The following is a 27,184-nucleotide window of genomic DNA, read 5'->3' as shown; positions in this document are numbered from 1 at the left end:
GAGAGCGATGACGTCGACGGACGGGCGACGGAAGTGCGCCATTGCACTTCCTCCCAACGGCTCCGCTCGGAGCCTCGACTGGACTACGACACCCAGCAGCCCGTGCGCGGCGGCCGGGGGCCGGGCTGGGGAAAGACTAGTGGCTATGGCCGAGTCGCTTCCCCCTGAGGTGAGAATAGTCACGCCCCCCGGCCTGAGATAGCCCGGGAAAAATGTCCGTTCTTGCCCTTGGTCTTCAGATGAACGGTTTGTCCTCAGCGGGCCCCATGCCCAATCTGTTCTCGCTCCCCCACCCTCCAAAATGGCACTCGTGGAAGGTGGCGGCAGCGCGGCGTGGTCTGGGCGTGGACGGCCGGAGGACTTGGGTTCAAATCCCGCCTCAGGCACCGCCTAGATAGGCGACCCCCCGGGCAAGTCGCTGCATCGCTCTGTGCCTCAGTTTTCTCATCTGTCAAATGAGGGTCTTAAAGGACCCCTCCAGTTCTAAACTCGTATACCCTTCCTCCCCTCCCAGCCCCCCGCCCATGCCCTCTTTAACCCCCGAAGGAGTCCGTACCATCCGCCGCCTTCCCTCACCTCATGCCCCTTCCCGCTGCCTAAGTTCCAGTGACCCCCGCCCCGTCCCCGCCTTGTCGGCCCCATATCCCCAGGTCTTTTCCCACTTAGAATCCAAGTCCTGAAGGACTGCGTCTGAGAGGAGGCAGGACAAGGGAGCTGATCCCCCCTCCCAACCCACTGCCACGAAAGTCAATGACCCTAATGTTTCTAGAAGTCCCCCCCCCCCCATCTTCCAAAGCTCAGGGAAGGGTCAGACCCAGGTGGGCGGGGGCAGTGACAGGGCTGGCTGCGGGTTTGCCCGGGTGCAGGGAGGGAGGCGGCCCCATAACTGTCCTCACTTTACAAATGAGGAAACCGAGGCAAGCCGAGGTGAAGTGACTTGCCCAGAGTCTCTCAGCCAGTAACTGTCAGAGACAGGATTTGAACTTGGATCTTCTCGACCCTCCATGCCCTGGACCACCGGGCTGCCTACGGAGTAGACCTTGGTTCAGGGGTAGTGCTAGAAGGACCTTTGTACAGCTTTTTTCAGTTAAAACACATTTCGGATTCGTTAAGCAGTTCATGGTTGCAGACTGCAGTGGGAAGAGCCGGCTTTGAAGCCGAAATCGGAGCTGATTCCTTCTTCAGCTGTGACTTCACGTAAGACTCCTCAGCTGTGAAATCAGGGGAGCAGATTAGGTCACCTAGAAGGGCCTTGCCTCGACGATTCCCTTTGCAGGGAGCTGTGCCAGTCTCTGGAATTTAAAAAGAAGTTAAAAAAATAATAATAACGGGGGTGGGGGGTGGGGCAGCTAGGTGTCGCAGTGGATAGAGCACCGGTCCTGGATTCCGGAGGACCTGAGTTCAAATGCAGCCTCAGACACTTGACATTTACTAGCTGTGTGACCCTGGGCAAGTCACTTAACCCTCACTGCCCTGAAAAATAATAATAATAACAACCCTTGCCCTCAGGGAACTGACTTTCTACTAGGGAGAAACATTATTCAGGGATAGGAAATGGACCTGACCTTTCAGGCTTGTAGGGAACTCTCAGGTGAGAAAACTCTCTGCAGTGTGTCTTCTCAGAAATGTGCTTAGAGCCCTGAGAATTTAGGTGGATGGACCCAGAGTCACACAGTCCTCCTTTGTCAAAGTGGGGACTTGAACCTGAGTCCTCCTGGCTTTGAGGCCAGTTCTCTATCCACTATGGCTCTCTACCATAGGTAGAGAGGAATTGGGGGAGGCATCCCCAGAGGAGTCACATGAGCTGATCCTTGACTGCTGCTGGGGATTCTGAGAGCCAGAAGGGCAAGTGTGAGTTCTAGGACTGTGCAAAGGTGCTGAGGCAGGAAGCAAACCTAGAAGACAAGGATAGGTTTAGAAGGGATTCTTGGAATCCATTTCGACATGGCAAACATTTATAAAGTGTCTACAATGGACAAGACTCCACACTGGGCACTGGAAATCCAAAGGCACAGTCCTTCCCCTCAAGGAGCTTACAGTTGACAGGAAGCTGGATTACAAAGTAGCAGCTACACTGCTTTTGGACTTCTCCATTCTGCTCCCCCTCCCCCTGCCCCCCTACTTCCTCTTCTTCTTTCCTTCTCCCTACCCCCTCTTTGGCTTCCTTTTGTGTATTGTCTTCCCCCATTCAACTGTAAGCTCCTTGAGATCAGAGACTGTCTTTGTATTCTCCTGCTTAGCACAGTGCCTGGCCCTCTATAGGCACATAATAAATGCCTATTGACTGACTAATTAAAGTGTGATAGGGGCAAAGGAGAGATCTAGACAACTGGAAAAAGGAAAAACAAAATCCTGAGTAAGGAGAAAACACTTTCAACTAGAGAGAACAAGGGTTGCTTCATAGAGGTGGTAACTGAGCTAAGACTTGAAAGAAGAGAAGGTGGGGCAGCTAGGTGGCACAGTGGATAAAGCACCAGCCCTGGATTCAAGAGGACCCGAGTTCAAATCTAGCTTCAGACACTTGACACTTGCTAGCTGTGTGACTCTGGGCAAGTCACTTGGCCCTCATTGCCCCATTTAAAAAAAGAAGAAGAAGAAAGAAGGATTTGATCTGGTGGGAAGACACACACACACACACACACACACACACACACACAGGGAAGAAAGATATTTCAGGCAAAAGGGAAGCTCTTCATAAATGTCCTGACAGAGGACAGGACAAGAGCAAGTTGAAAGTAGCAGGTCAATGGGCAGTTAGGTGGCACAGTGGATAAAGCACTGACCCTGGATTCAAGAGGACCTGAGTTCAAATCCAGCCTCAGACACTTGACACTTACTAGTTGTGTGACCCTGGGCAAGTCACTTAACCCTCATTGCCCCACAAAAAAAGAAAAGAAATTAGTGGGTCAATTTAGCCAGAAAACAGAACCACTAAATGTGGGGGAGGGTTGTTTGTTGGTTTTTTTGAGGGGTGTGTGTGTGTGTGTGTGTGTGTGTGTGAGACACAGGAGGGACACAAGCAGGGTTGTGCCTTTGGAACATTCTTCTGGGAGCTATGTGAAGGGTTGCCTGGAAGCAAGGAGGACAGGGTAGGGGGGCTATTGTATGTGAACGGTGATAAGGGACTGAACAAGGCTGTTGGTAATGTGAGTGCAGAGTAGAGGTCAGGTACAGAAAAAGTGTGACAAAACAGAATTGTTGATCCAGAGAGAGAGAGAGACACACACACACACACACACACACACACACAAGAGACACAGAGAGAGAGACAGAGAGAGGAGAGAGAGGGAGAGACAGAGAGAGAAGAGAGAGACACAGAGAGAGAGAGGAGACAGAGACAGAGAGAGAGAGAGAAGTCCAAGATAACTGGAATTTCAAGCCTGAGGCCCCAGAGAGTGGTGGAGCCATCAGTGAGCGTTGGCAGGTCAGGAGGATGGGCAGATGGGGGCAGAGGAAGATTATTTTAGTTTTCCACATGTGCTAGCTGATGTGGGCTGGAGTCAGGGGTGTCAAACCCAGAAATGGGGGGCTACCTGTCCGTACATAGAATCCCTGCAGGCCACATACTCCGTTTTCAAACGTAATACCATCTGTTTTATTGCATGTTATTTATCTTTGTTAAGTACTTCCCAATTACATTTTAATCTGTTGTGGGCCATGCTCATATATATGGCGGTGATGTAAGAACAAGAACAGCCCACACCCTGCTCCTTGCCCCTGCTCTCCGCACCTAGGGAAAGCACAGGCTTTTATTGTACCTGTGATGGAGTAGTGCCTAGGTTAGCCACTAGGTGGTGCTGTCATTCAGTCACCAAACCCGCAGCTCTCTCTGAGGCTATTTCAGCGCCTATGGTTGGCAGGCTTTCTCAAAGGCTGCAATAAACTGCTGCTCACCAGGAGGTGCTCAGCCTACACAATCTCATCCAACCATCCTTCCACCCAACCCTCCCATGGCCTCTGCTACCCAGAGTAGCTCACACAGCTCATGGCACCTAGGCATTTCCCCTGTGTTCAGTGTAGATCTAGGACTCTGATGTAGACTGCTCCAATGTTACTAAAAAAGAGAAACAGCTCAGCTCTGTTCTAGGGTCCTCATCCTGCCTTTAGGAAATCTACTTTCAACCTAGCAACTTCCTAAGGCTTAAAGGATTGACTCTTTTACTTGGTCACATGATTAAAGCAGAGTAAAGTGACTATAAAAACATTGTATTAAAGCAAGAAAAAAATGATAAAGAAGCTTCTCAGTAGCAAAATTATTTGTAAAAACCCAGCTGCTTTGCTCTAGTGATTTCCCTTCCTCCCCACCTCTTCCCAGTTGGTAGATTGAGAGGAAGATGGAAGGCAAGGGATTGTTGATTCGGAACTTAAAACAGTTCAGCTTGGTAGGCAGAGACAAGCCAGAGCTCTGGAGGTTGAAACTGCCACCATTCAGCCTTACCGAGGTAACTCTTGGTCAGGTTTGGTTTTGAGCCAGTGCAGTTTCCACTTCAGAGTCTGATCCCATCCTGCTGGTCCTGCACTGCTTCAGATCCAAGACCATCCCACTTTTCCAGGCCCTGTCCCAGCTCTTCTGTTGCTGTGCCCAGCTGGGGCTGCTGTTCCCTCCTCACTAAGAGTTCCCAGTCTCAGAAATGTCCCCACTTCCAGCTGTATGAAAGAAAAAGAATGCATTGGTAGACTGGGTTATCTTTTCATGGGAAAAGGAAAGGAAAGGTGGAGCACATGGGGAATCCTTTGTGTCTGCTTCCAGCTGCCCCTTACTTCCTCTGGTAACTTCCCCACAAGTTGGGGGCGTCCAGCAGGTCTTTGGCCTGAAGCTAACTCGCCATAGAGTAGGTCTTTAGGAATGCGCCTGTCTTGCATCAGGTGCACATGACCGAGCCAATGCAGCCATCTTTGTTTCAGTAGCGTGTAGATGCTTGGAAGTTGCGTGTGTTGGGACACTTCTGTGTTGGTGATCCTATCTGACCAAGATATGCCAAGGATGTGCCAAAGGCAGCGCATGTGGAAGCTGTTAAGCTTCTTCTCTTGTCTAGTGTATGTAGTCCATGTTTCATTGCCATATAGTAAGGTACTCAGGACGCATGCTTTTAGACAAACCAAATTTGCCATCTATAGAGCACGCACATATATACATACATAGTCACTGAACCCTCTTTGCCTCAATTTCTCATCTGTAAAACAAGATAGAGAAGAAAATGGCAAACTATTCCAATATCTTTGCCAAGAAAACCCCAAAAGGGATCACAAAGAGTCAGACACAACTGAAAACAACTAAATAACAATAACAAATGGGGCTTAATTTCCTCATCTGTAAAACAGGAGTAAAGACTGCCACAATTTTTATAGTACTTTGTTTAGATACCTCCTTTACTCTTATGACATTCTGCCCTGCATCACATTTATTGGTATGAATCTTATCCTGCCCATCCCCTCCCCTGCCCCATTATCTGGGAAGCTTCGTTTGGGCAAGGACCATGCTGTTTTTCATCTCTGTATTCTTTTTTTGTTTTGGGGGTTTTTGTGGGGCAATGGGGGTTAAGTGACTTGCCCAGGGTCACACAGCTAGTAAGTGTCAAGTGTCTAAGGCTGGATTTGAACTCAGATCCTACTGACTCCAGGGCAGGTGCTTTATCCACTGCGCCCCCTAGCTTCCCCCCTCATCTCTGTATTCTTAGCACTGAGCACAGGGCCCTCCTTGTATGTAATAAATTCTCAAACGGGCCTGTGACCTCACAGATGTGGTGTTTTCTCCTCCGACAATGCAGACTGCAACCCCTCCATGTTGGCTACTCTGGTCTATGTCTTCCCATAACAATGCAGGGAGCCCATCCAACATGCTAGGACCTTCCTCATTGCCTCACGAAGACAGAGAATAGTGGAGCCTCTAGGATGTCCGTCTATCAGCTAGTTATCTTTCCATTTTTTTCCAAACAAGCATTTCTTTGGTGACCATACTTTACTCCAGCTCTCTTCTGCAGTGCCTTGTTTGTAACGCACTGGTCACAACCTGCTCCCATCCATCTTCTGCCTTTCCATTACCTCTGATACTCATTTTTCATTTTTGAAGAAGCATTCCATGACTCACAACCATACAAAGATGGCACAGGATATTGGTACCTAAAAGATGGGCCTTTGTTTAGGAGAGAAGTTTAGGGTCATTGAGGAACTTTACATTGGCCAAAGGCAATGCTACACATAATAGGTATGGAATAAGTTAAATTAGTGGAATGATTCCTAAGGTTCTTTCCAGATTCAAAGACTCAGCATTTAAACAGATCTAAGTATTCCAGGGTCTACGATGCCATGTTTTTACATTCCTTCTAGCTCTAACATTCTGTATTCTCAGGTCCCTTCCAATTCTTCTAGTATGCTGTGATCTGTCATTTACTCCAGTTCCTATGGATCTTTCCCTTTTCTGAGTTCCAGCACACAGTAGGTGTTCTACAAATACTTGTGTCCTTGAGCTTCAGTCAGATGAGGGTAGAACCTAGACCATTTAGGTCTGCTTCTTCCCAGGGCTGTTCTCAAGACCACAGAAAGGAAGCATCTTTGCTGAGAGTAGGGCCATAGATTCTAACAGGGTGAGGGTAGCTAGGGTGGCATAATGGAGAGAGTGGTAGATCTAGATGCAGGAACTTTAGACTTTAGAGGAAGTTGAGAAGAGGGGATGGGGCTGCTGCAATCCTCTCCAGAAAGCTTCAAAGCTGAATGATCACTTCTATGCAGATAACTCCCAGGCTATTTTATGCAGTCCTAATGTCTCACCTGAACTTTGGCATTTCCAATCACCAGCTGAAAATTTCCATCTGGATGCCCAGTGGGTACTTCAAACTCAGCACATGTGTATTCCTAATGGCTCTCCTGAACCAAGTGAGACTTGAGGGCTCTGGGAATAGACACCAGCAGCTGGGAGGAGATTGCCGAGGATCTCGCCCAATGAAGTTCAATACTCAGGAGCAGCTTGCACACAGCTGAGATGGGCCTTCAAGCTCGGGAGGAAGAAAAATGAATGAGACGCAGGAACTGACGGGCAACAGAGAGGACAGTTTTCTGATGTCCTCGTTGGGGCAAGAGCTGTGGCTTCTGTATCAGACTGCACAGCCACACTGTGGCCTGTGGCTCTTCAAGGCGCTGATCCATGGTGGTCCTCGACTGGCGGAAGCCTACTACTATATATGTGTGCACTTTATGTAAGTGTGTATTAAGTGAAAGCTCAAGGAGGACCAGCATCTCCGGTGTGAAGGCTTGCTGAGCCCTTTCCAGGGCTACTCATCCATCTTTAGTGTCTACCTGGCACTCAACTCTTACCTGTGGCTCCAAGAAGCTGTAGCATGGACGATGTCCACACCCTGGTTTAACTATTTCAGTAACCACGCAGAGGATAACAAATGTGCCACAAACCTGTTGGTGAGTTAGAGGGGCATCTACCCCAAGCCTGTGAGTATTTCCTCTGGAGGAATGGGCAAATGAGAACAATCCATTCCAATGGCCATGAAGGTGGCAGGCCCGGCAGAGCTCCTAGAGCTTGGTCAGACATTGGAGCTGCCAAGGTCATCCACTATATCCCAGGCCATCACCAATCCTCTTGACTTTTGTCTTCCCACTGAATTTTTTTTTTTTGCAGGGCAATTGGGGTTAAGTGACTTGCCCAGGGTCACACAGCTAGTAAGTGATGTGTCTGAGGCCAGATTTGAACTCAGGTCCTCCTGAATCCAGGTTCGGTGCTCTATCCACTGCGCCACCTAGCTGCCCCTTTGCCACTGAATTTTGATGAATGGAAGAGAGAGGCTGCAACTCTGCCTCCCTTAAATCCAATTCATGCAGAAGTCAAAACATTGCCCCTTGATGGCATTGGTTCTTTGAAAACACACACACACAGAGCTTTCCTAGGGCCATATAGATAGTGAGCAGCAGAACAAGGACTAGCATCATCACAGTTAAAGACTTGAGCTGGGAACTTAGACATTTTAAAAGATAAGGAGAAGGGGGCAGCTAGGTGGCGCAGTGGATAAAGCACTGGCCTTGGATTCAGGAGGACCTGAGTTCAAATCCAGCCTCAGACACTTGACACTTACTAGCTGTGTGACCCTGGGCAAGTCACTTAACCCCCATTGCCCCGCAAAAAAAAAAAAAAAAAAAGATAAGAAGAAGTGGATATAGCCTGTTGACATGTTCCAAACTGAACTCATTACCTTTCCCTCTACATCTTCCCCTTTTCCTAACTTTCCTGTTACTATGGCCCTACACCCTCCCAGTTTCCCAGGCTTGCAACCCAAGTGTCATTCATTCTCCTTCTCACTCTCACTCCCCATACACAATCGGTCTCCAAGTCCTGTCGATTTTCCTTTTGGAACATTTTGCAGATACTCTGCCTTCTCTCCCCTGACACTGCCACCGCTGTGGTGCAGCCCTCATCACCTCAAAGCCTGCTGGTGGATCTCCCTGCTGGAAGTTTTTTGCCTCTACAATCCCTCCATTCAGTTGCCAAAGTCATTTCCTAAAGCCTAAGTCACCTCACCCCCATTCAGTAAACTCCCCTTGCTCTCTTTTACCTCAAGAATCAAATATAAAATCTTTTGTTTGGCTTTTAAAGCCCTTCATAACCTTTCCTTCCTTTCCACTCTTCTTACAACTTGCTCTGCTCCATCTACTCTGCAGTCCGATGATACTGTTGTCTTTGCTGTTCTTTGCACAAGACAATCCATTTCCAACTCTTGGGGGTTTTCACTGGCTTTCTCCCATGCCCAGAATGCTTTCTCTCCTTATCTCCATTTTGTAGCTTCTTTGAAGTAAGTCCCAAATAGAACTCCACCTTCCGCAAGAAACCTTTCCCGTAACATTTGATGCTAGCTAATGCTTTCCCTCTGAGATTATTACAACTTGTTTTGTCTAGCTTTTGTTTGGTCCTAGTTGTTAGGCAACTAGGTGACACAGTGGAAAGAGAGCTGGGCCCAGAGTCAGGAAGACCCATCTTCCTGAGTTCAAATCAGGCCTCAGACACTTCCTAGCTGGGTGACCCTGGGCAAGTCACATCACCCTGTTTGCCTCAGTTTCCTCATCCATAAAATGAGCCTGAGAAGGAAATGGCAAACCGCTCCAGGGTCTTTGTCAAGAAAACGCCAAATAGGGTCAGTAGAGTCAGACATGACTGAAGTGACCAAACACCAATAACAAGTTGTAGGCGTGTTGTTTCCCCCCACTATGTTGTAAGCTAGAGGGCAAGGACCAGTCTGGCACTTGGAGCTTAATAAATGCTTGCTGACTTCCCAAGTGAACAGGGCATTCTAGGGAAGGGGAGCAGCATGAACATGAGCACAGCATGCTCATGGGACACTGTTGTTTGTTTGTTTGGATCTGTGTCCACCAAGCCACACTATCAGGTGGGACCTGTAACTACCAATTCTTTTTTTATTTTTTGGGGGGCGGGGCAGTGAGGGTTAAGTGACTTGCCCAGGGTCACACATCTAGTAAGTGTCAAATGTCTGAGGTTGGATTTGAACTTAGGTCCTCCTGAATCCAGGACCAGTGCTTTATCCACTGTGCCATCTAGCTGCCCTTGTACCTATCAATTCTTATTGAGGAAATTGCAGAAGACAGGCAGGATGGCCCAGTAGATGCAGTGCTAGACTTAAAGACAGCAAAGCCCTGGATTTGAATCCCACCTCTGATGTTTACAAGCTCTGTCAGCACAGGCAAACCTTGGAACCTTTCTGAGCTTCCATGTAGTTATTCGTAAAATGGGGAAAGAATGCCTAGTGGTAAAGATCAAATGAAAGTGAGAATAGGTAAAGGGTTAAACAAATGACAGCTATTATTAAGGAAAAGGCTTTTGTTTTTCCTCTTCAAATTCCTTAATCACAAAATAGGAGGAGATCTGCCTATGGGATGTCAAAGGTTGGGAGATAAGGCTGAGACCACATCAAAAGCCAGTCTGAGGAGTTTGGACTTTTTTTATGAGGCAGGAAGGAAGGTTTTGAGGAAAACAGTGACAGGATGAAAGTGATACTGTGTCACAAATCAGGGAGAAGAAGATCCCAGGAAACCAGGAGGTTATGAAGAAGCAAGCGATGGAATATGGGACCTGGAAAGAAGGCCTTCCTCAAGAAATCAGCTTAACAAACATTAATTAGGCATTTATTAGAGGCACCTACATGGGTGCAGTGGATAGATGCTGGGCCTAGAGTCAGAAAGACATTTACCTACGTTCAAATCCAACCTCAGACACTTATTAGCTGTGTGACCCTGTTTGCCTCAGTTTCCTTATCTGTAAAATGAGCTAGAGAAGGAAATGGCTCTTTGCCAAAAAAACAAACAAACCTAAATGGGGGCAGGAATTGGACACAACTGAAATGACAACAACAAAGGCATTCATTACGTGTTAGGCACCACCCTAAGTACTGGGAATACAAAAATGAAAAATTCTACCCTCAAGCTTACAAGTGAATGGAATTGGGGCCGCTAGGTAGTGCAGTGGGTAAAGAACCGGCCCTGGATTCAGGAGGACCTGAGTTCAAATCTGGTCTCAGACACTTGACACTTATTAGCTGTGTGACCCTAGGCAAGTCACTTAACCCTCATTGCCCCGCCAAAAAAAAAAAAAAGTAACAAGTGAGTAAACAAGTGAATGGAATAAGATGGACACAAGTATGACACAAGATATAATTAATAAGGGTAAAAGAGAAGTCTAGACAATGTTCTAAGAAATGAGTTATAGAATAAGAAATGGAAAGATAGCATCAGTGTTTGGATGTGGGAAGAATTAGGACTCTGAGGTTTCATACCTGCTACCCTGTTTTACTTTTTATACGTCTTATTTCCTCAACTAGGTTGCAAACCCCCAAGACAGGGATCATGTCTTAAGCCTCTGTATCTTTCCTAAACTTAGTGTAGTGCCTTGCATACGATATGCATTCAAAAGACATATTCTCCAAGAGATATTTGCTGAGAAAATAGAGGGATAGGGGGCAGCTAGGTGGCGTAGTGGATAAAGCACCGGCCTTGGAATCAGGAGGACCTGAGTTCAAATCTGACCTCAAACACTTGACACTTACTAGCTGTGTGACCCTGGGCAAGTCACTTAACCCCAATTGCCCAGCAAAAAAAAAAAAAAATGAAAGAAAGAAGGAAAGAAAATAGAGGGATGGGAGACCTCTCCCAGGGAAAGAGAGAGAGATAAGGAGTTCCATCTTCACTGTTAAATTAGGCAAGTGTCAGAGTTGAGCTAGGCCCTCAGCTGACTCCCAGGATGGCCCAGTCTGCCTTCTACTCCATTGCCAGATCACTCCCTGCAAGTCCTAAAACTGAAGAATCCTAGAATCTCAGAGTCAGGAGAGATCTTAGCAGCCAGGTTGCCTGAACACCTGCCTGAGAAGGCATACCTTCCATAACAACATCGCTGACTGGACCAGCTCTGTCCTTCAAGGCTGTCATTTCCCAGAGGAGCCCATTCCATTGTCCTGTATTTTTGGAAGGAAGTGTCTTTCTATGCCCGTCCCTAATCCCTGTGTAACAGCCTGCAAGGCTCATCCCCCTTTTGAGGGGAGTTAGAAGACAGCTGCTTATCAGGCTTCTCATAATAACCCTTCAGAGACATGAGAACTTACTCGGTCTGTCATCTTCCCAACCCTCGTCAGCTTCCTGAAGACCTCTCTTCCGCAGGCCATGGTAACCCTCGCTTTTTTGTTTTGTTATCTTGTTTTTATATCACCCACATTTCCCACTGTATCCTTCTTCCTTGTCCCAGAGAGTCATTCATTACAGTAAAGAGTAAAAGAGGAGGGGAAAAATCAGCAAAACTTAGCAGCATATTGAAAAAGTGACATTACACACAGTGTTCCACACCAAGGGTCCCCTATTTCTGCAAGGAAGGGAAAGGGAACATATATAGTTTTTGTTTTAGGGCGGGGCAATGAAGGTTAAGTGACTTGCCCAGGGTGACACAGCTAGTAAGTGTCAAGTGTCTGAGGTTTGGATTTGAACTCAGATCCTCCTGAATCCAGGGCTGGTGCTTTATCCACTGCACCACCTAGCTGCCCCCCAACCCCCACCCCCACCCCCACCCCCTGCCTCCACAGGACATATCTTCTATCCAGCTTTGTAAACTCAAATACCTACCAGGTAAAAAGCACAGTTTGAGGAAACTATGGAGACAGGAATTTAAATAAGACAAGGCCTCTGCTCTCAAGGAGCCTATGTTTCGGTAAAGGAGATAAAACACAGATTGTATGTTCTGTAACATAGTAAATGATTAAGAGAAGAGCCATAGAGAGTTTTGAGGAGGGAAAGAGTATCTAAATAAAAGGATCAGATTTGAATTTGGAAAGATTCTTAAAGATCATCTAATTCAACTCCAAGTCTATAGATGAGGAAACTGAGGCTCAGAGAGGTTATCAAGCCTTCCCTTGGGGCACCATTTTATAGCCCTTTCCTGTTGATTAACATTGGATGGGAGGAAAAATTTACAGCCCTTGGCTGCTTTCCTCAACTCATTTATTCCATCCTCTTAGACTTCAGACACTTCTCCTCCTCTCCTCCCTTTTCTCCCTTAAATATACTATACTGCTTCCTGCTGACTCATACTCAGCTTGTGCTATTATGATGTTCAACTGTCCTCCATGCCACCTCCCATCCTCATGGCAAAGGACCAATACGTGATATTCACTACAATAAATATTAAGGGCTCAGTATGTGCAAGGAGCTGTACTGGGTACTGGGGATACCAAAACACAAAGAAGAAAGAATCCCTTGATTTCAAGATTTCATTCTGCTAGGGGAACCCAGTATGAAGAAAGGCAAATAAACACAAAGTAATTTCAAGACTGAGAGAGTGTTAGCAACTGGAGGGAGCCGTGTCTCCCACATGGAGGCCAGAGATGAAATATTGCATGTGGAAAAAAGCTAGCAGCCCAGTTTGAGTGGAATGAGGACTATGTGAAGGAGGGTAATAGGAAGTAAGTGGTGGTTAGATTGTGAAGTATCTTAAATGTCAGACTATAAATTTTACATTTTATGCTAGTCATTGAAGTTTTTTTTTAATTTTTAATTGGAGATTGACATGTCCGGATCAGGAATATTAGTTTGGTAGCTATTCAGAAGGTGGTTTGGAGAGGGGAGGATAGGGAATTGAAGAGACTAAGCTGTTACAGGCTAGAGGTAATGAAGACCTAAACTAGGTTGGTAGCCATGAATGCAGAGAGGATCAACAGGGATTGATGATTTGTTGTGTGATGTTTAAAATCTAAATGTGTTGTCTAAAAATTCTAATGTGTGGTCGCCTTAAATTAGAAGCTTTAGCACCAGTCTTTGGGGCATTTAGCATTTATTAAAGCATACGAGGTGTTCATGAGGAATTCAGAAAGTTAAGAAAAGGCCTATCTAGCCTAGAGTTCCAGCTGGGTCGTGTTCTTCCTCAAGTCCTCCACCATGAGCCTGCTTCAACCATGAACTCTTCTCAAACTGAGTGTGGAAGCTTTTTATAGGTCTGGAGCAGAGGCAGTCCTTACACACTGCTTCAAGCTGATTGGTAGGCATCATGCAAATCCATTGGTTCACTGGACTTGAAGGTGGTCTCAGGTTGTTCAAAGTCCTTAGCTTCTGAGAACAATACCTCCTTAAGGGCCAGCCAGGTGTGGTTACAATTTAATTAACTTGAAGTAGTCTAATCAGCAAAGTCAATCACTCTCACTTAATTCAGTCAGTTTAGATTAATCTCCAGGTGGGCCTTTGAGTATCTGCCAAATCCCATTATTTTCTCACAGTTGGATAAAAGAGTTGTGGGAAAAGGAAGAGTCAAAGTTGACTCCAAGATTGAGAACCTGGGTGATTGGAAAGTTGGTGCAACTCTCAGCAGACATGAGAAAGTTTGGAAGAACTGGAAAAATATGAACTCCATTTTGAACATGTTGAGTTTGAAATAACGAATTGAATATCCAGATGGACCGTCAGTCAGCTTTAAGTACTGACTTGGTGCCAGGCACTGTGCCAAACACTGAGATGCAAAGAAAGGCAAAAGATGGTCTCTGTCCTCAAAGGAGTTCAGAGTTCAAAGGGGGAGATAACATGCAAACAACTACATACACACTGGCTATACCATCAGGAAAAATTGGAGATAATCAATAGAGGGAAGGCACTCGCATTAAGAGAGTCTGGGAAGGCTTCTTGTAGAAGATGGGGTTTTAGCTGGGGCTTGAAGGAATCCGGGAAAGCCAAGGAGCTGGGGGCAGGGATATTTCAAGTATGGGGATAATCTGAGAGAATGCCCAGAACCCAGAGATGGAATGCCTTGTCTAAGGAACAGCAAGGACCCCAATATCTTTGGATGGCAGATTAAATGGGAGTGAGTAAAGTGCAAGAAGCCTGAGAGGTAGGAGGGGACCAGGTTGTGAAAGCCTTTGAAGGCCAAAAAGAGGGTTTTATACTTGATTCTGGAGGTGATAGCCACAGGAATTTGTTTGGGGTGGGGGAGCAGGGAGAAACATAATCAAATCTGCACTTCAGGAAAACTAATGACATTGAAGTAGAAGATGGGCTGAAGTGTTTAGAAACTTGAGGCAGGGAGACCAACCAGCAGCTGTTGTAATAGTCCAGGTGTGGGGTGATGAGGGCCTGAACCAGGGTGAAGGCAGTGTCAGAAGAGAGAAGGGGACAGATACCAGAGGTGTTACAAAGGTGAAATTAGACAGGTCTTGGCAAGAGATCAGGTGTTGGGGGGGTGGCAGAGAGTGAGGATTGGAGGACGACACCTAGGTTGAGAGCCTGGGTGATGAGGAAGATGGTGGGCTCCTCAACAGTAATGGGGAAGTTATGAAGACAGTAGGTTTGGGGGGAAAGATAAGTTCAGTTTTGGACATGGTGTATTTAAAATGTCTACAAGACATCCGGTCTATGATGTGGCAGTAGGCTTTTAGAGATGTGAGACTGCCTAAGTCAGTCTAAGATCAATTAGCATAGAGACACAATGGAAACCTGTGAGCTGATGAGATCAGCAAGTGAACTTGTACAGAGGGAGAAGAGAACAGGGCCCCCTGGGCACACCTGGGCTTAGTGGGTGTAACCTAAGTGAAGATCGGGCAAGGGAGACTGAGAAGAGGAGAGAGTGGCATCATGGGAGCCTAGAGAGAAAGGGTGACGGACAGCGCTAAAGGCTACAGAGAGGCCAAGAAGGATGAGGATTGAGAAAAGGCAATTAGGTAGGCAATGGAGAGATCACTGGTGACTTTGGAGAGCAGTTTCAGTTGAATAATGAGGTCAGGGGCCAGACTGTAGAGAATGAAAAAGAGAGTGAGGGGAAAAGAAGTGGAGGCATTGACCATACACTGCTTCTCAAGGAGTTTAGCCCCAAAACGGAGAAGAGATATGGGAAGGTGGTGAGGATGGACAGATCAAGTGAGGATGTTTTGAGGATGGGGGAGAAATGGAAATGTTTGTAGCCAGGAGGGACATGTCTAGCCTGTCCTAAGATCCACAACTGGTTCACACCCAGAAAGAAGCTTCAGAAATTATACTGAAGTATTTCTCCCCACTGGCCCTAGATACTAGGCCAGATTTTTAAGGGTTGTGAGGAGAGATAGAGAACAGCGGTTCCCAACCTATGGCCACAGAGTTATTGCAGTGTGTTCAGATACACCAGTAGCTACTAACGGTGTAACTCCTATCACATGGGATGCTAGAACTGCATGGCCAGCCATTGATCCCTCTCTCTGCCTTGTGCCTATGCATCATGGGAATTGGCCTGGTCTTCTGGGTGAAACAAAAAACACATAGCCTTTTGTTTTATAATTTTCTGATGTACTTTCCATGTAATGAGTATTGTAGTCATTTGTGTTTGATTGTTCCCATCCAAGGGATGAATATCCTCTGTCACCAAAGGTCCCCAGATCTAAACTCCTGTTCCTTTCCACTGTTGCCTCCCCCAGATGCTGTCTTATATATTGAGCTTCCTCCCTCTGTCGGATCAGAAAGAGGCTTCCCTGGTGAATCGGGCCTGGTACTTTGCCGCCCAGACCGCTCTTCGGGAGGTAAGGAATCTTAGAGTTTGTCAGAATCTCACAAGTCAGTCTGAAGCAGAAATACCCTCTATAACATCCCTACCAAGTTGTCTTCCAGTCTCTAATGACAAGGAACTCACCACTCCCAAGGTGACACAGAATGAGAGAACCTAGAGGTAAAAGGAAATATTTTGTAATTTAATTTTTCTTCTAATAAAAATCTGTTTTCTCTTCCTCCTACATCCCTCTCCTACTGAAAAAGAAAGAAAAGCAAATCCTTTGTAACAAATATGTATAATCAAGCAAGACAAATTCCTTCATTAGCCATGCCCCCAAATTGTCACATTCAGCATTCTCAGTCCTTCACCTCTTTGACAGGAACATGCTTCATCACTGAGCCTCTGGGAATCATGATTGGTCATTGCATTGATCAGAATTCTTAAGCCTTTCAAACTAGTTAGTCTTTACAATGTTGTTACTCCCGGTTCTGCTCACTTCTCTGCATCAGCTCATACACATCTTCCCAGGTTTCTCTGAAACCATTTTTTTTTTTTTACCATTTCTTATGGTGTTTCATTATGTATTTCATTACTTTCGCATACCATAATGTATTTGGCCATTCCCCAGTTGATGGGTACTCTTAGTTTCTAAAGGGCTCTACAAAAAACAGCTTCCATAAATATTTTTGTACCTAGGGATTCTTTCCTTCTTTCCTTTGATCTCTGAAGTGTAAGTCTACTGGTGGTGTCATTAGGTCAAAGGCAATGCATAGTTTAATAACCTTCTGGGTACATTTCCACATTGCTTTCTAGAATGCCTACACCATTTCACAGCCAGGGGGAAAGAACTTTACAGATCATCTGGTCCAACTCATTTTACAGATAAAAAAACTGAGACGCCGAGAGGGTCGGTTACTTGCTCTCCAGGTCACACAGATGGTCAGTAGCTGAGCCATGTCATCAGACTTCAGCTCCAGAGCTCTTCCCACTAGGCCCTTTTGCTTCCCGTTCCTGTCCTTTTAAGGACAGTTGTAATTGTTAGGAAATTCCTCATTATATTGAGGAATCCTTGTACAGCCCCTTGGACCTAATGGTTAAGTTTTCTCCTCAAGGGTAATCCTTCAGCTACATGCACAACATAGCCATGGTCCCCCTAAGCCTTGTCTTCTCCAGGCCAAATACCCTAAGCAGTAGATTTGCTTTTGAGTCCTCACCAGAAAGGTGAGGCTTCTTCATGGAGCCTGCCTCTTTGGTCTTCATCTGCCTCTACTAGCGATCTCAGGATAAAAGGCTTGCCCATGGGAGGTCTGAAAATAGAGCTCCTGGATCCCATCTCCCCACCTGCTGCTCAGGGCCCCAGACTATAAATACCCTAACCAGAGCTCCCCGAGCCGAGGCCTGTGGGCTGTCAGTTAGTCCACAGCTGTTACTTGGGGAGCGAGCTCAGGTCACCTGGGGACTTAGCTTACCGTAGCACCCAGGCAGCCCCCTTTCCACCCAGAAAGAGGCAAGCTGGAGACTCTGTCTAGGCACCTGGATGGGATGTGTGCTGTACTCAGCTGGTCCCTTTGATGAATAGCTTTTAGCCACAGGCTGCTTGCTGGTTTCTGATATGCCAACCTAGGTGGTATCGAATGTTGCCATCTTCTGTATTTTTACCCAATTGTTTCCCCTGAGAGCTGGGAAGAGATAAGTGTCATGCTGACCAACGGTGCAGCTAGATGAGGGAAGGAAAGGGAAGTACAAAAGCCAGAGACCAGGAGGGGCTGCCTGAACAGGCAGACTGTCCTCGGTAATACTTGTAGCACCCTACTTCTAGAGGAGTGATTTTTATACACACCTTTATCTAATGCTACCGTTTTCATCAAGGTACAAGTTTGTGCAACTTGTCTGTACGGTATTTAGTCTGTACTCTTTGAAATGAGCAATTTTTATCATCTTTAAGAGAGATTATTTCTTGATTCTTTTAACTTCTGTGCCTCAGTTTCCCCCTCTGTATAATAAGTCACTTGGACTAGATGACCTAAAAAATCCATCCTAGCTTTAAAATTCTACTTTCTAAGGTACTTTTTGTTACTTCTCCCCACCCCTCACCCCTTCTCTAGTCCCCTTCCCCCAGTGCAGGTGGAAACCACCAGGCTTTCTTGCCCAAATAGCAAGTCCCTGGGGCTGAGATGGAGAACAGCTGGTTCATTCCCCTCTGGAAGCAGCTCCTGTCCTTAGGCTTTGTAAGCTTCCTGGTACTCGTCTACTACTTCACCCAGGACAAGGATGATGAGCCCATCCGTGACCAGAGAGGCCCATTCAGTGCCTTATCACCACTTTATTATCTACTCTCCCATCCCTTATGGAAATGGATAGGGTAGGTTGTCTTCCTTGTCTCTAAAAGGCCTGCACAAAGGGACGTACTGTTTGGTTTTTCCTTTAACCTTTTGCTTACAGCCCCAAGTCCTCTAATTCTAGTTTTCTGATGCTCTTTTGTTGGAGTCCTATAGAATGGCTTACCATGTGCCTTTTGTAATTAGCTCTGCCTGCAGTTATTTTCATTGCCAGTTTACTTCCCTGATTCTAAAGGAATTTCCCTTCCCAGAGCAGTGCTCAAGGCATGGGAAAAATCCTCCTGGGATTAAAAATTGGTAAACCGGGGGCAGCTAGATGGCTCAGTGGATAGAGCACCGGCCCTGGAGTCAGGAGTACCTGAGTTCAAATCCAGCCTCAGACACTTAATACTTAACTAGCTGTGTGACCCTGGGCAAGTCACTTAACCCCAATTGCCTCACTAAAAAAAAAAATTGGTAAACCACATATGGCTAATAGAAAGAATAGACTGTTTTTAAGGCTTAAAATTTTTTTCATTTAATTTTTTTTATTCATCTGTTCTCACTATTGAGCAAAAAATAATAATAATAATAATAATAGAAAATAAAGCCCTCAATACATAACTGCATAGTCCAGCAAAATAAATCCCCACATGAGTCATATCCAAAAACATGTCTCTTTCTGCATTTTAAGTTTGTTATTTTTTTCTCTGTCAGGAGGTAAATGGTGTGTTTTATCTTCATGATCTGTTATTTATCATTGTGTCACTAGAGTTCTAAAGTCTTTCAGAGTTGTCTTTCTCTATAAAGTTATCATTATAGAAATTGTTCTCTTAGTTCTATCCACTTTGTTCTGTATCAGTTCATGTAGGTCTTCCCAGTTTTCTCTGAAACTGTCTATTTTATCATTTTTTAATAGCACAGTAACATTCTATTACAGTCATGTATCACAAACTGTTTAGCCATTCCCCAGGAGGACCTCTTAATTTCTCATTTTTGGCTGCCGGGAAAAGAACTGCTATAAACATTTTTTGTATGTTTGAATCCTTTTCCTCTTTCTTTGATTTGTTTTGGGTATAAGCCTAATAGTGGTATAACTGGGTCAAAGGTAATGCACAGTTTGGTAACTAACTTTCTGGGCATCTTTCCAAATTGCTTTTCAGAGAGACTAGGCCAATTCACTGCTCTATCAGCAGTGCTCTTAGTCTGTTTGCTTTTCCACAGCTCCTCCAATATTTGCAATTTTTTTTTTTGGTCATCTTTGTCAGACTGATAGGTATGAGGTGGAAATTCAAAATTACATTAATTTGCATGTCTCTTATTTTTAGAGATTTAGTGATAAAATATTTTTTCCATGTGATTTTAGATAGCTTCAATTTCTTCCTTTGAAAACATCCTTTTTATATCTTTTGACCATTTGTCTACTGGGTAATGGCTCTTACTCTTGTAAACATGAATCAGTTCCTTATGTAGGGTGGGCCAAAAATCACAAAGGGCTCTGATGTTTTAGTAACTTTTTGAAATGTATTTTTTCTTTATTTCATGTATATGTGTATATCTATATCTATCCTATACATACTCTATATGATACTATAGTATTATATATATATATATATATATATATACACTTTTTTTTTTGGTGAGGAAATTGGGGTTAAGTGACTTGCCCAGGGTCACACAGCTAGTAAGTGTTAAATGTCTGAGGCCGGATTTGAACTCAGGTCCTCCTGACTCCAGGGCTGGTGCTCTATCCACTGCACCACCTAGCTGCCCTGGTATTATAAATTTAAAACAAAAATTAAAGGTGTTATTAAATATGGAAACCCCTCCATGACTTTTGGCACATCCCATATATCATGGGTACAAGACCTTTATCAAAGATTTTTTTTTCCTGCTTGCTCTTTCCCTTCTAATTTTTACTACTTTAGATTTATTTGTATATGATTTCTTAAATTTTATACAATCAAAATTGCCCATTTTCCCTCATATGAGGCTGTCATTTGTTTCAGTCCTTCCTCCCCCAATGAGTTTATCAAACACCATGCTCCTGCCTTTGTTTGCTTCTTGATGATAGCTAATCAGTTCCATTGATTGAACTCTCTCTTTTTTTTTTTTTTTTTTTTTGCGGGACAATGGGGGTTAAGTGACTTGCCCAGGGTCACAGAGCTAGTAAGTGTCAAGTGTCTGAGGCCAGATTTGAACTCAAGTACTTCTGAATCCAAGGCTGGTGCTTTATCCACTGCACCACCTAGCTGCCCCTTGAACTCTCATTTTTAAAGCCAGTTCCAAATTGTTTTAATAATTGTTGCTTTATTGACAGACCCCTTTTTCTAACTACTTTTTTTTCATTATTAACCTTGCTTGAAATGTTTATGATTTTTTCTACGCCTTTAAAATATTCTTTTGGGAATTTGGCATAGCAATGAATAAGTAAATTAATTCAGGTAGTATTATCATTATTATTACATTGGCTTGATCTACCGATGAGCAATGAATATTTCTCCAATTATTTATTTTAATCTTTATATCTGAGATAACTAACTAGTGCGAATGTATCTAAACAAAAACAAGATCAATAGTCTTCTGAAGTTTTCAGGTGCCAGACCAAGGAATGTTTGAGTCATCAAATAAACATTTATTAAGCACCTACTTGTTGGGTTGTTGTTTTGTTTTGGTTTTTTTGGTGAGGCAATTGGCATTAAGTGACTTGCCCAGGGTCACACAGCTAGTAAGTGTCAAGTGTATGAGGTCAGATTTGAACTCAGGTCCTCCTGAATCCAAGGCCAGTGCTCTTTCCACTGTGCCACCTAGCTGCCCCTTTAAGCACCTACTTTTGCAGAAAACTGTGCTAGACTAATTAATGATGTCAATAATCCACATTTCTGTAACTTTACTCATAACAAGCCTGTGGGGGAAACAGTACAAGAATTGGCCCTCTCTACCATTCTCATCTCTATTCCTTCCTCAGTTAGGTATTTCTTCAACTTCCTGACCCACTCACTATCTCCCACAGCTCCTTTCTCTTGTAGGTAGCTTCACCACACCACCGCACTAGATTTAGAGCTGGGGCCTCCATCTGAAACAGCTGGAATCATTAGCAGTTGGTGTGTCCACTCATCCATTCCTAATGTGGAGACACTTGGCTAGTCTCGGGTTTGGGGGCTGCCACTGGGGACCTGGGTTTCCTCTTATGCTTTCTGTCTGTCATCCTAACCAACCCTTGCTCCCCTCCAGACCATTCTCCCTGTTGCATAGCACTCGGCCTGTTAAGCCACACATAGCCTCTTTTTAGGTTCTAACTATCTACCTCTCCTTAGGTATCAGCTTTCCCCATTTACTGCCACATTCCTGGGATCTCAGGTGTCCTCCATCTGTCTTCTTCTGTTATCCATCTCTTCCTGGGACCTCCCTCTGATTCATTTCCCACAGAGGTGCACTCATAGTCCCACTCTTAGGGGGGCCCTGTCCTTACTTTCATCCTTACTCCCTGCCTTCCATCTTTGGCCCTAAGTTATATCTGAGCAGATCTGGCTCTTCAGCCTCTCCCCAAACCAGGATGCTGCTGAGGCTAAGCATCTCCTTAGACTAGCTAACAGTGGCCCTTTATGTGTGTTGTCCCCAGATAGATGTTCGGTACATCATCCCTGTGGCATCGGCCTCCCTCACCTTGATCAAGAGCCTGGGCCGCAGACGAGTATCTTGTATCAGCCTTACCGACGTGGACAGTTCTGCTGATGCCAGTAACGTGCTACAATCCATCTCCTACCACCTGGGCCCACACCTGCACAGCCTGTCCCTTGGTGGGGGCACCGTGACGGAAGTTTCCTTTATAGAGCTTGTCACGAGCTGCCCTGGGCTCCAGGTCTTGGACCTCAGTGGCTGCAACAGCCTCTTCATGTCAGGGATGCTCCTGGGCCAACCAGAAACAGCCCAGCGGGTGCGGGAAGCCCTGGCTAACCTCCGGGAGCTCAACCTCTCTAACCTTCGCTACTTGGCAGACATCACCTTCACCCGCCTGAGCAGCTGTGCCCCCAAACTGGAGCGCCTCTCCCTGGCCCGCTGCCACATCACCTTTGACTCCCACCACGGTCTGTCTGCCCGGCAAGACTCTTCGGCCATCCTTTCCTTCCGCAACATACTTCACTTCCTGAAGGAACGGGCTGGTCATCTTGTAGCCCTGGACCTGAGTGGCACGAATCTGTCCCCCATGGCCCTTCAGGCCCTGGGACAGGTGGTGGGACTTCGTCTGCAGGAGCTGACCCTGCGGGGCTGCCGGGACATCTCTGTGGAGGCGGTGGCAACCCTGTGCCGTCAGCAGCGAGGCCTCACCAGCCTGGACCTGAGTGGCTGCTCAGAGCTAGCGGACGGGGCTCTCCTGGCTGTGTCCAGGGGCCTGCGGGGCCTGCGGCATCTGCGGATGGAGAAGCTGCAACGACTGACGGATGCCGGCTTCTCGGCCCTGCACGGGCTCCAGGAGCTGAGGAGCCTAGACATAGCTGAGTGCTGCCTTGTGAGTGGAAGGGAGCTGGCCAAGGCATTGGAGTTCCCCAAAGGTCCCCCACCCCACTTCACATCTCTCAGGCTAGCCTACTGCTCCCTGCTGAAGGTGAGTGAGGGTCTCCTTGCCTTCCCTTCTTTCCTGAGGCTCAAGGAGGAAAGAGGCCAAATAGGAATTCAGATGGAGCGCCTCCTCTTGTGCTCCATCCCCTGAGAGGTCCGGGGGCCAGGGCCACCCTTAGGGGCACAAGCAAAATCCCAGGATTTTCTGTATTAATTAAAATCGAGTTTAGGTGAACATCAGATACATTGAGAGCTGATTCCCGAGATAATTATAGTCCTCCTCCTCCTCCTCTTCCTCCTCCACCACTACCACCACAAGTCTTCCCCCTCCTCCTCCTCGTCATGATGCAGCTGTGACACTGGGCCCTAAAAGATGGTGCCAGTGGATTGCAGGATCCGCTTCAGAGTCAGCTTCCATAATTTGACCCCAACCACAATGGCCACAACAATCACCACACATGGGCTCGAATCTCTAATGTTTGCAAAGCACTTTCTTCCAAAATGTACCTGAGGTGGGTGCAAATACCATTCTCATATTAAAGCTCAGGAGATTGTGCCTCAGAAAGGTGAGAGGAGACGCCCCCATCAGGCAAACAATGGCTCCAGACCCAGGCCTTTGCTCTTAAGTTCTACTTGAGATAGGATGAAGAGAGGGAGGACTTTGCAAACCGTAAAGCACTCTGGGAATGCTAGCTCCGTTTGTGAGGCCGGGTCCCAGCTGTCCCCAGACCTACAGCCAGCTTGGGAAGTTAGGGCAGAGCTGTGTAAAAAGACAAAGAGATCCTTATGTCAAGGATCTGAGATCTCTCAAGAGCAGGTAAGCCCAGACCCCTCCCCCCACGTCAGAGACTGTTTAAGGATTTGCTAGAGCTCGTGCTGCTGTCGTTATTCTAGCATAGGCAATAGGCTATTGGCATGGGCTTCACGAACTCCCTGGGGTCTCCCCTATCCAGGCCACAGCCCAGCATCAGCAGAGGAGGCTTCGGTGGAATACCACATGTATCATATGGTGATGCAAGGCATCCCATGCCACGTGCCCATGAGAGGTCCAAGTGCTTAACGTATTAAGGGAGCATAATGTTCACTGATGGTTGGGATGACCAAGGGAGCTTCCTGGATGAGGTGGCTTGGAAGGGGGTAGAGGAGAGGGAACCACCTCCACCTGCTCCCCACCAGGGAGGCGAGGAGGTCAGCATCAGGCATAATCTGCCTGAGAATGACGAATAGTCTCGTTTGGCTGGAGAAACAAAGGCTTCCAGCCACCCAGGGGAGGAGCAAGGGTTGGCATGGCAGAAGTTGGACAGCCAAGGTCATCTGGGCCCTTGGACACTGAGCGACAACATTCTTTGGACTTGATCTTGTGGGCCACCACAGCCCTCAAAGATTCTGGAGCAGCCCGGTGACATGGCCAGGACCGAGCTGGAGCTATCTCAGGGAGGGCTGGGGTTAGGGGGGGTAGGTTGGGTGAAGTGAACAGAAGAGACCAGAGTGGGGAGATGTCTTGGGAGCCAGTATCCCAGAGTGCTAGAGCTGAGGAACTCCTTAATCCAGCTGCCCATTCAATGTTAGACTACGGCGAGAACTTCTTAGAGAAAAACACTGACAAACAGAACAGGACAGGTGAGCCAGAGAGGCCACGGGTCTGGCCCCTGCTTATCTGTACATTAAGGCACTCAGATCTCCCCGGTCTATGCCTCTAGAAGTCCTATGAGGGCTCTTCCCAGACCAAGGCTCACTTGGTCCTCCCCCTCCCTTCCTTTCCAGGACGCTTCAGTGATGTCCCTGGCGCAGGGGCTCGGCTCCAGCCTGAAGGTGCTAGACCTGTCATCCTGCGTGTCTCTCACAAACAGCAGCCTGCTGGCCATCTCGGCCAACCTGCCCCAGCTCACTGTCCTCCGTCTGGCCTGGTGTAAGGAAATCACTGATTCAGGGCTCCTGGGGCTGGTGGATCCAGGCGAGGAGGTGAGGAGGGCCAGTGGGACTGGGGAAGTCTAAGGCCCCTTGGGAGTGTCCTCAGTCCTCTACCTCGTCCAGGCCTGGCTTGGTCCCCTTTTGTCTGAGAGCTCAATCCTTAGAAAGCCGTGTGGCGCAGTGCAGACTCCACCTGGCTCTTCACTCCTAACCATGTCACCTTAGGCAAAGAATCACCCATCTTAGAGCCTCAGTTTTCTCATCTGTAAAATAGGGGTGTCTGGACTCCCTGCCCCCAGGGTCACTGTGAGGAAAGTGCACTCCAGAGCGAGCCGTCCCGAGTACTCTGACACTGGACCTGGCCAGCGCTAGGGCTCCTGCAGAGTTGTGAGCTGCGGCCCCCAGCTGGGTCTCCTTGCTCCCCCCACCCCTCCCCGCAGCCTAGGCAGGCCCTGACTTCTCAGCCCTGCTCTAATGTCTCCCATCCCCTCCCGATCGGCTTCTCTCACCAGAAGGACAAAGGGCCGAAGTTAAGCAGGAACTTTGGAGACACGGGCTTCTTCCTCCCACAGCTGCCTCCGGAGCCCTCGGCCCACCTCGAGTCCCCCTCCCGAGAGGCTCCCAACAAGCAGCTCAGCCCCTCGCTGCTCATGCTGAGGGCCTTGCAGGAGCTCGACCTCACTGCCTGCAGCAGGCTGACGGACACCAGCCTGGCCAAGGTGCAGGGAGCCCTGGAGTGGAGCGGAGAGGGGAGGGTAGCCATCAGGGGCTAGAAGGGGAAGCTGGCTCATCCCTGAGCAGGGATCCCCAACTGAGATTCTGCCCAAGTGAGGGGGGGGGCAGATTATAGGGCTGTGAAGCTGGAAGGGGTCTCAGAGATCCTCTAACCCCAATTGTACAGAGAAAACGGAGAGCCAGGAAAAAAAGGAAGTGACTTTGCCAAGGTCACATGAGGCAGTGAAGAGTGGATTGAGGCAGAAGACCCAGATTCAAATCCCAACTCTACCAATGACTCTGGGCCTCGCTGTCCCCCTCTTCTATAAAATGAGTCAGCCGAGATCTCTCAGACCCCTTCCACATCTACATCTGATCCCCATGGAGCTTAGAGATTGTTTGAGATGGGCCACCTGAATCCTATGGTCTTCTAAAGAGCAGAAGCAGGATTCGCCACAGGTCCTCTGTGTACAGAACCCAGCACTCTTCCCCTGCCCCCTACTCCTCACCACTGATCCTGTCTAGACCCCACTAGACAGGACTGACTGAGCTTTCAGGCTGGAAGGGGCCTTGGCCTGGGGTCCCTTGGCTTGGAGGAACACAGGGCTGGGCTGCACTGGTCCAGGATCCCTAGATCACGACCCCTTTTTGCTGGAGAAATTTTCCCACGGCCCTAGATAGGTATATAAAATAGGCATACATGACCTTTTACTGGTGCCAAATTTTTTGCGACTATCAGGTGGGGTCATGACCCCCAGTTTAAGGAGCTCTGCGCCATCTCTGCAGGTCCTGCGGTTCCCCCACCTGAAGCAGCTGTCCCTGAGCCTGCTCCTGGAGCTCACAGACACGGGGCTGGTAGCTGTGGCCAAGGGATGTCCCAGCCTGGAGCACCTGGCCCTGAGTCACTGCAGCCGCCTGAGCGACCGGGGCTGGGCCCAGGCGGCCGAATTCTGGAGGAGGCTCCGGCACCTCAACCTCTCCAGCTGCAACCAGCTGACAGAGCAGTGAGTGACCCTCCTGAGGGGTGGGGGGAACGCAGGGGTCAGCTCCAGACCCAGGGGTGAGGCAGAGGCACCAGCCCTCACTCCACCTCCCTCCCCACCCCACAGGACGCTGGTCACCATTGGAAAGGCCTGCCAGCGGCTGAAGGTGCTGGACGTGTCCATGTGCCAGGGCATAAGCATGGCTGCCGTGGAGCACTTCCAAGCCCAGCTGCCCCAGGTGACCTGTGTGCAGTCACGCTTTGTTGGGGGGGCAGACCTCGCCATGACCCTCTGAATAAAGGTCCATCACTGAACCCAAATCCTCAGCTGGTGGCCACTTTACTGTCCTGTGCCCTGACTGCAGGCCTCAGGGGGCTCGCCGTTTCCACCATTTGTCCTGCCCATCTCCCCTATTCTCAGTCCAGGAATCCCTTGCCAGGATTGGGGGCATGGAGGAATTGCTTCCTTAGCATTGCTGGTCTGCTCCCTAGCCTTTGTCGGAGCCTAAGTGGGGGAGCCCCATGTTCCTCCCCAGCCCTTCCTACCCCAGCCCAACGCGACAGCCTTTAGGGGAGCCTCCCTCAGAGCCCTCAGTTCAGCTCAGCTCACGTGCCAGCACCCCAAAAAGGCCTAGTGCTGCGGGCTTCCAGTGGGGCTCAGCTTCCCCCCAATCCCTTTCATGGAGGGCAGACTCATAGGGTTAGGCTGAG

The 27,184-nt window shown here is 47.6% G+C and overlaps 1 protein-coding gene across 1 annotated transcript; it reads left to right on the top strand.

Moving 5' to 3' along the window:
- Positions 1 to 6: 6 nt before the first annotated feature.
- Positions 7 to 26,769, top strand: LRRC29 (leucine rich repeat containing 29). Its single transcript, XM_043984053.1, has 7 exons — positions 7 to 169; positions 15,918 to 16,019; positions 21,929 to 22,912; positions 24,631 to 24,828; positions 25,290 to 25,496; positions 26,278 to 26,495; positions 26,601 to 26,769. The coding sequence occupies exons 1-7, from the start codon at positions 8 to 10 to the stop codon at positions 26,767 to 26,769; spliced, it is 2,040 nt and encodes a 679-aa protein (XP_043839988.1). The 5' UTR covers position 7.
- The last annotated feature ends 415 nt before the right edge of the window (positions 26,770 to 27,184 follow it).

The sequence above is a fragment of the Dromiciops gliroides genome, chromosome 2 (genome assembly GCF_019393635.1).
Source record: "Dromiciops gliroides isolate mDroGli1 chromosome 2, mDroGli1.pri, whole genome shotgun sequence".
NCBI classification, from domain to species: domain Eukaryota; kingdom Metazoa; phylum Chordata; class Mammalia; order Microbiotheria; family Microbiotheriidae; genus Dromiciops; species Dromiciops gliroides.
This window is presented reverse-complemented; position numbering and strand designations above follow the sequence as displayed.

Excerpts from the sequence above, each read along its gene's own strand:
- LRRC29 (XM_043984053.1), top strand. The coding sequence starts at position 8 with ATGACGTCGACGGACGGGCGACGGAAGTGCGCCATTGCACTTCCTCCC. Across the intron at positions 25,497-26,277 it reads CGGACACCAGCCTGGCCAAG|GTCCTGCGGTTCCCCCACCT; the intron begins GTGCAGGGAGCC and ends CCATCTCTGCAG. Across the intron at positions 26,496-26,600 it reads TGCAACCAGCTGACAGAGCA|GACGCTGGTCACCATTGGAA; the intron begins GTGAGTGACCCT and ends CCCACCCCACAG.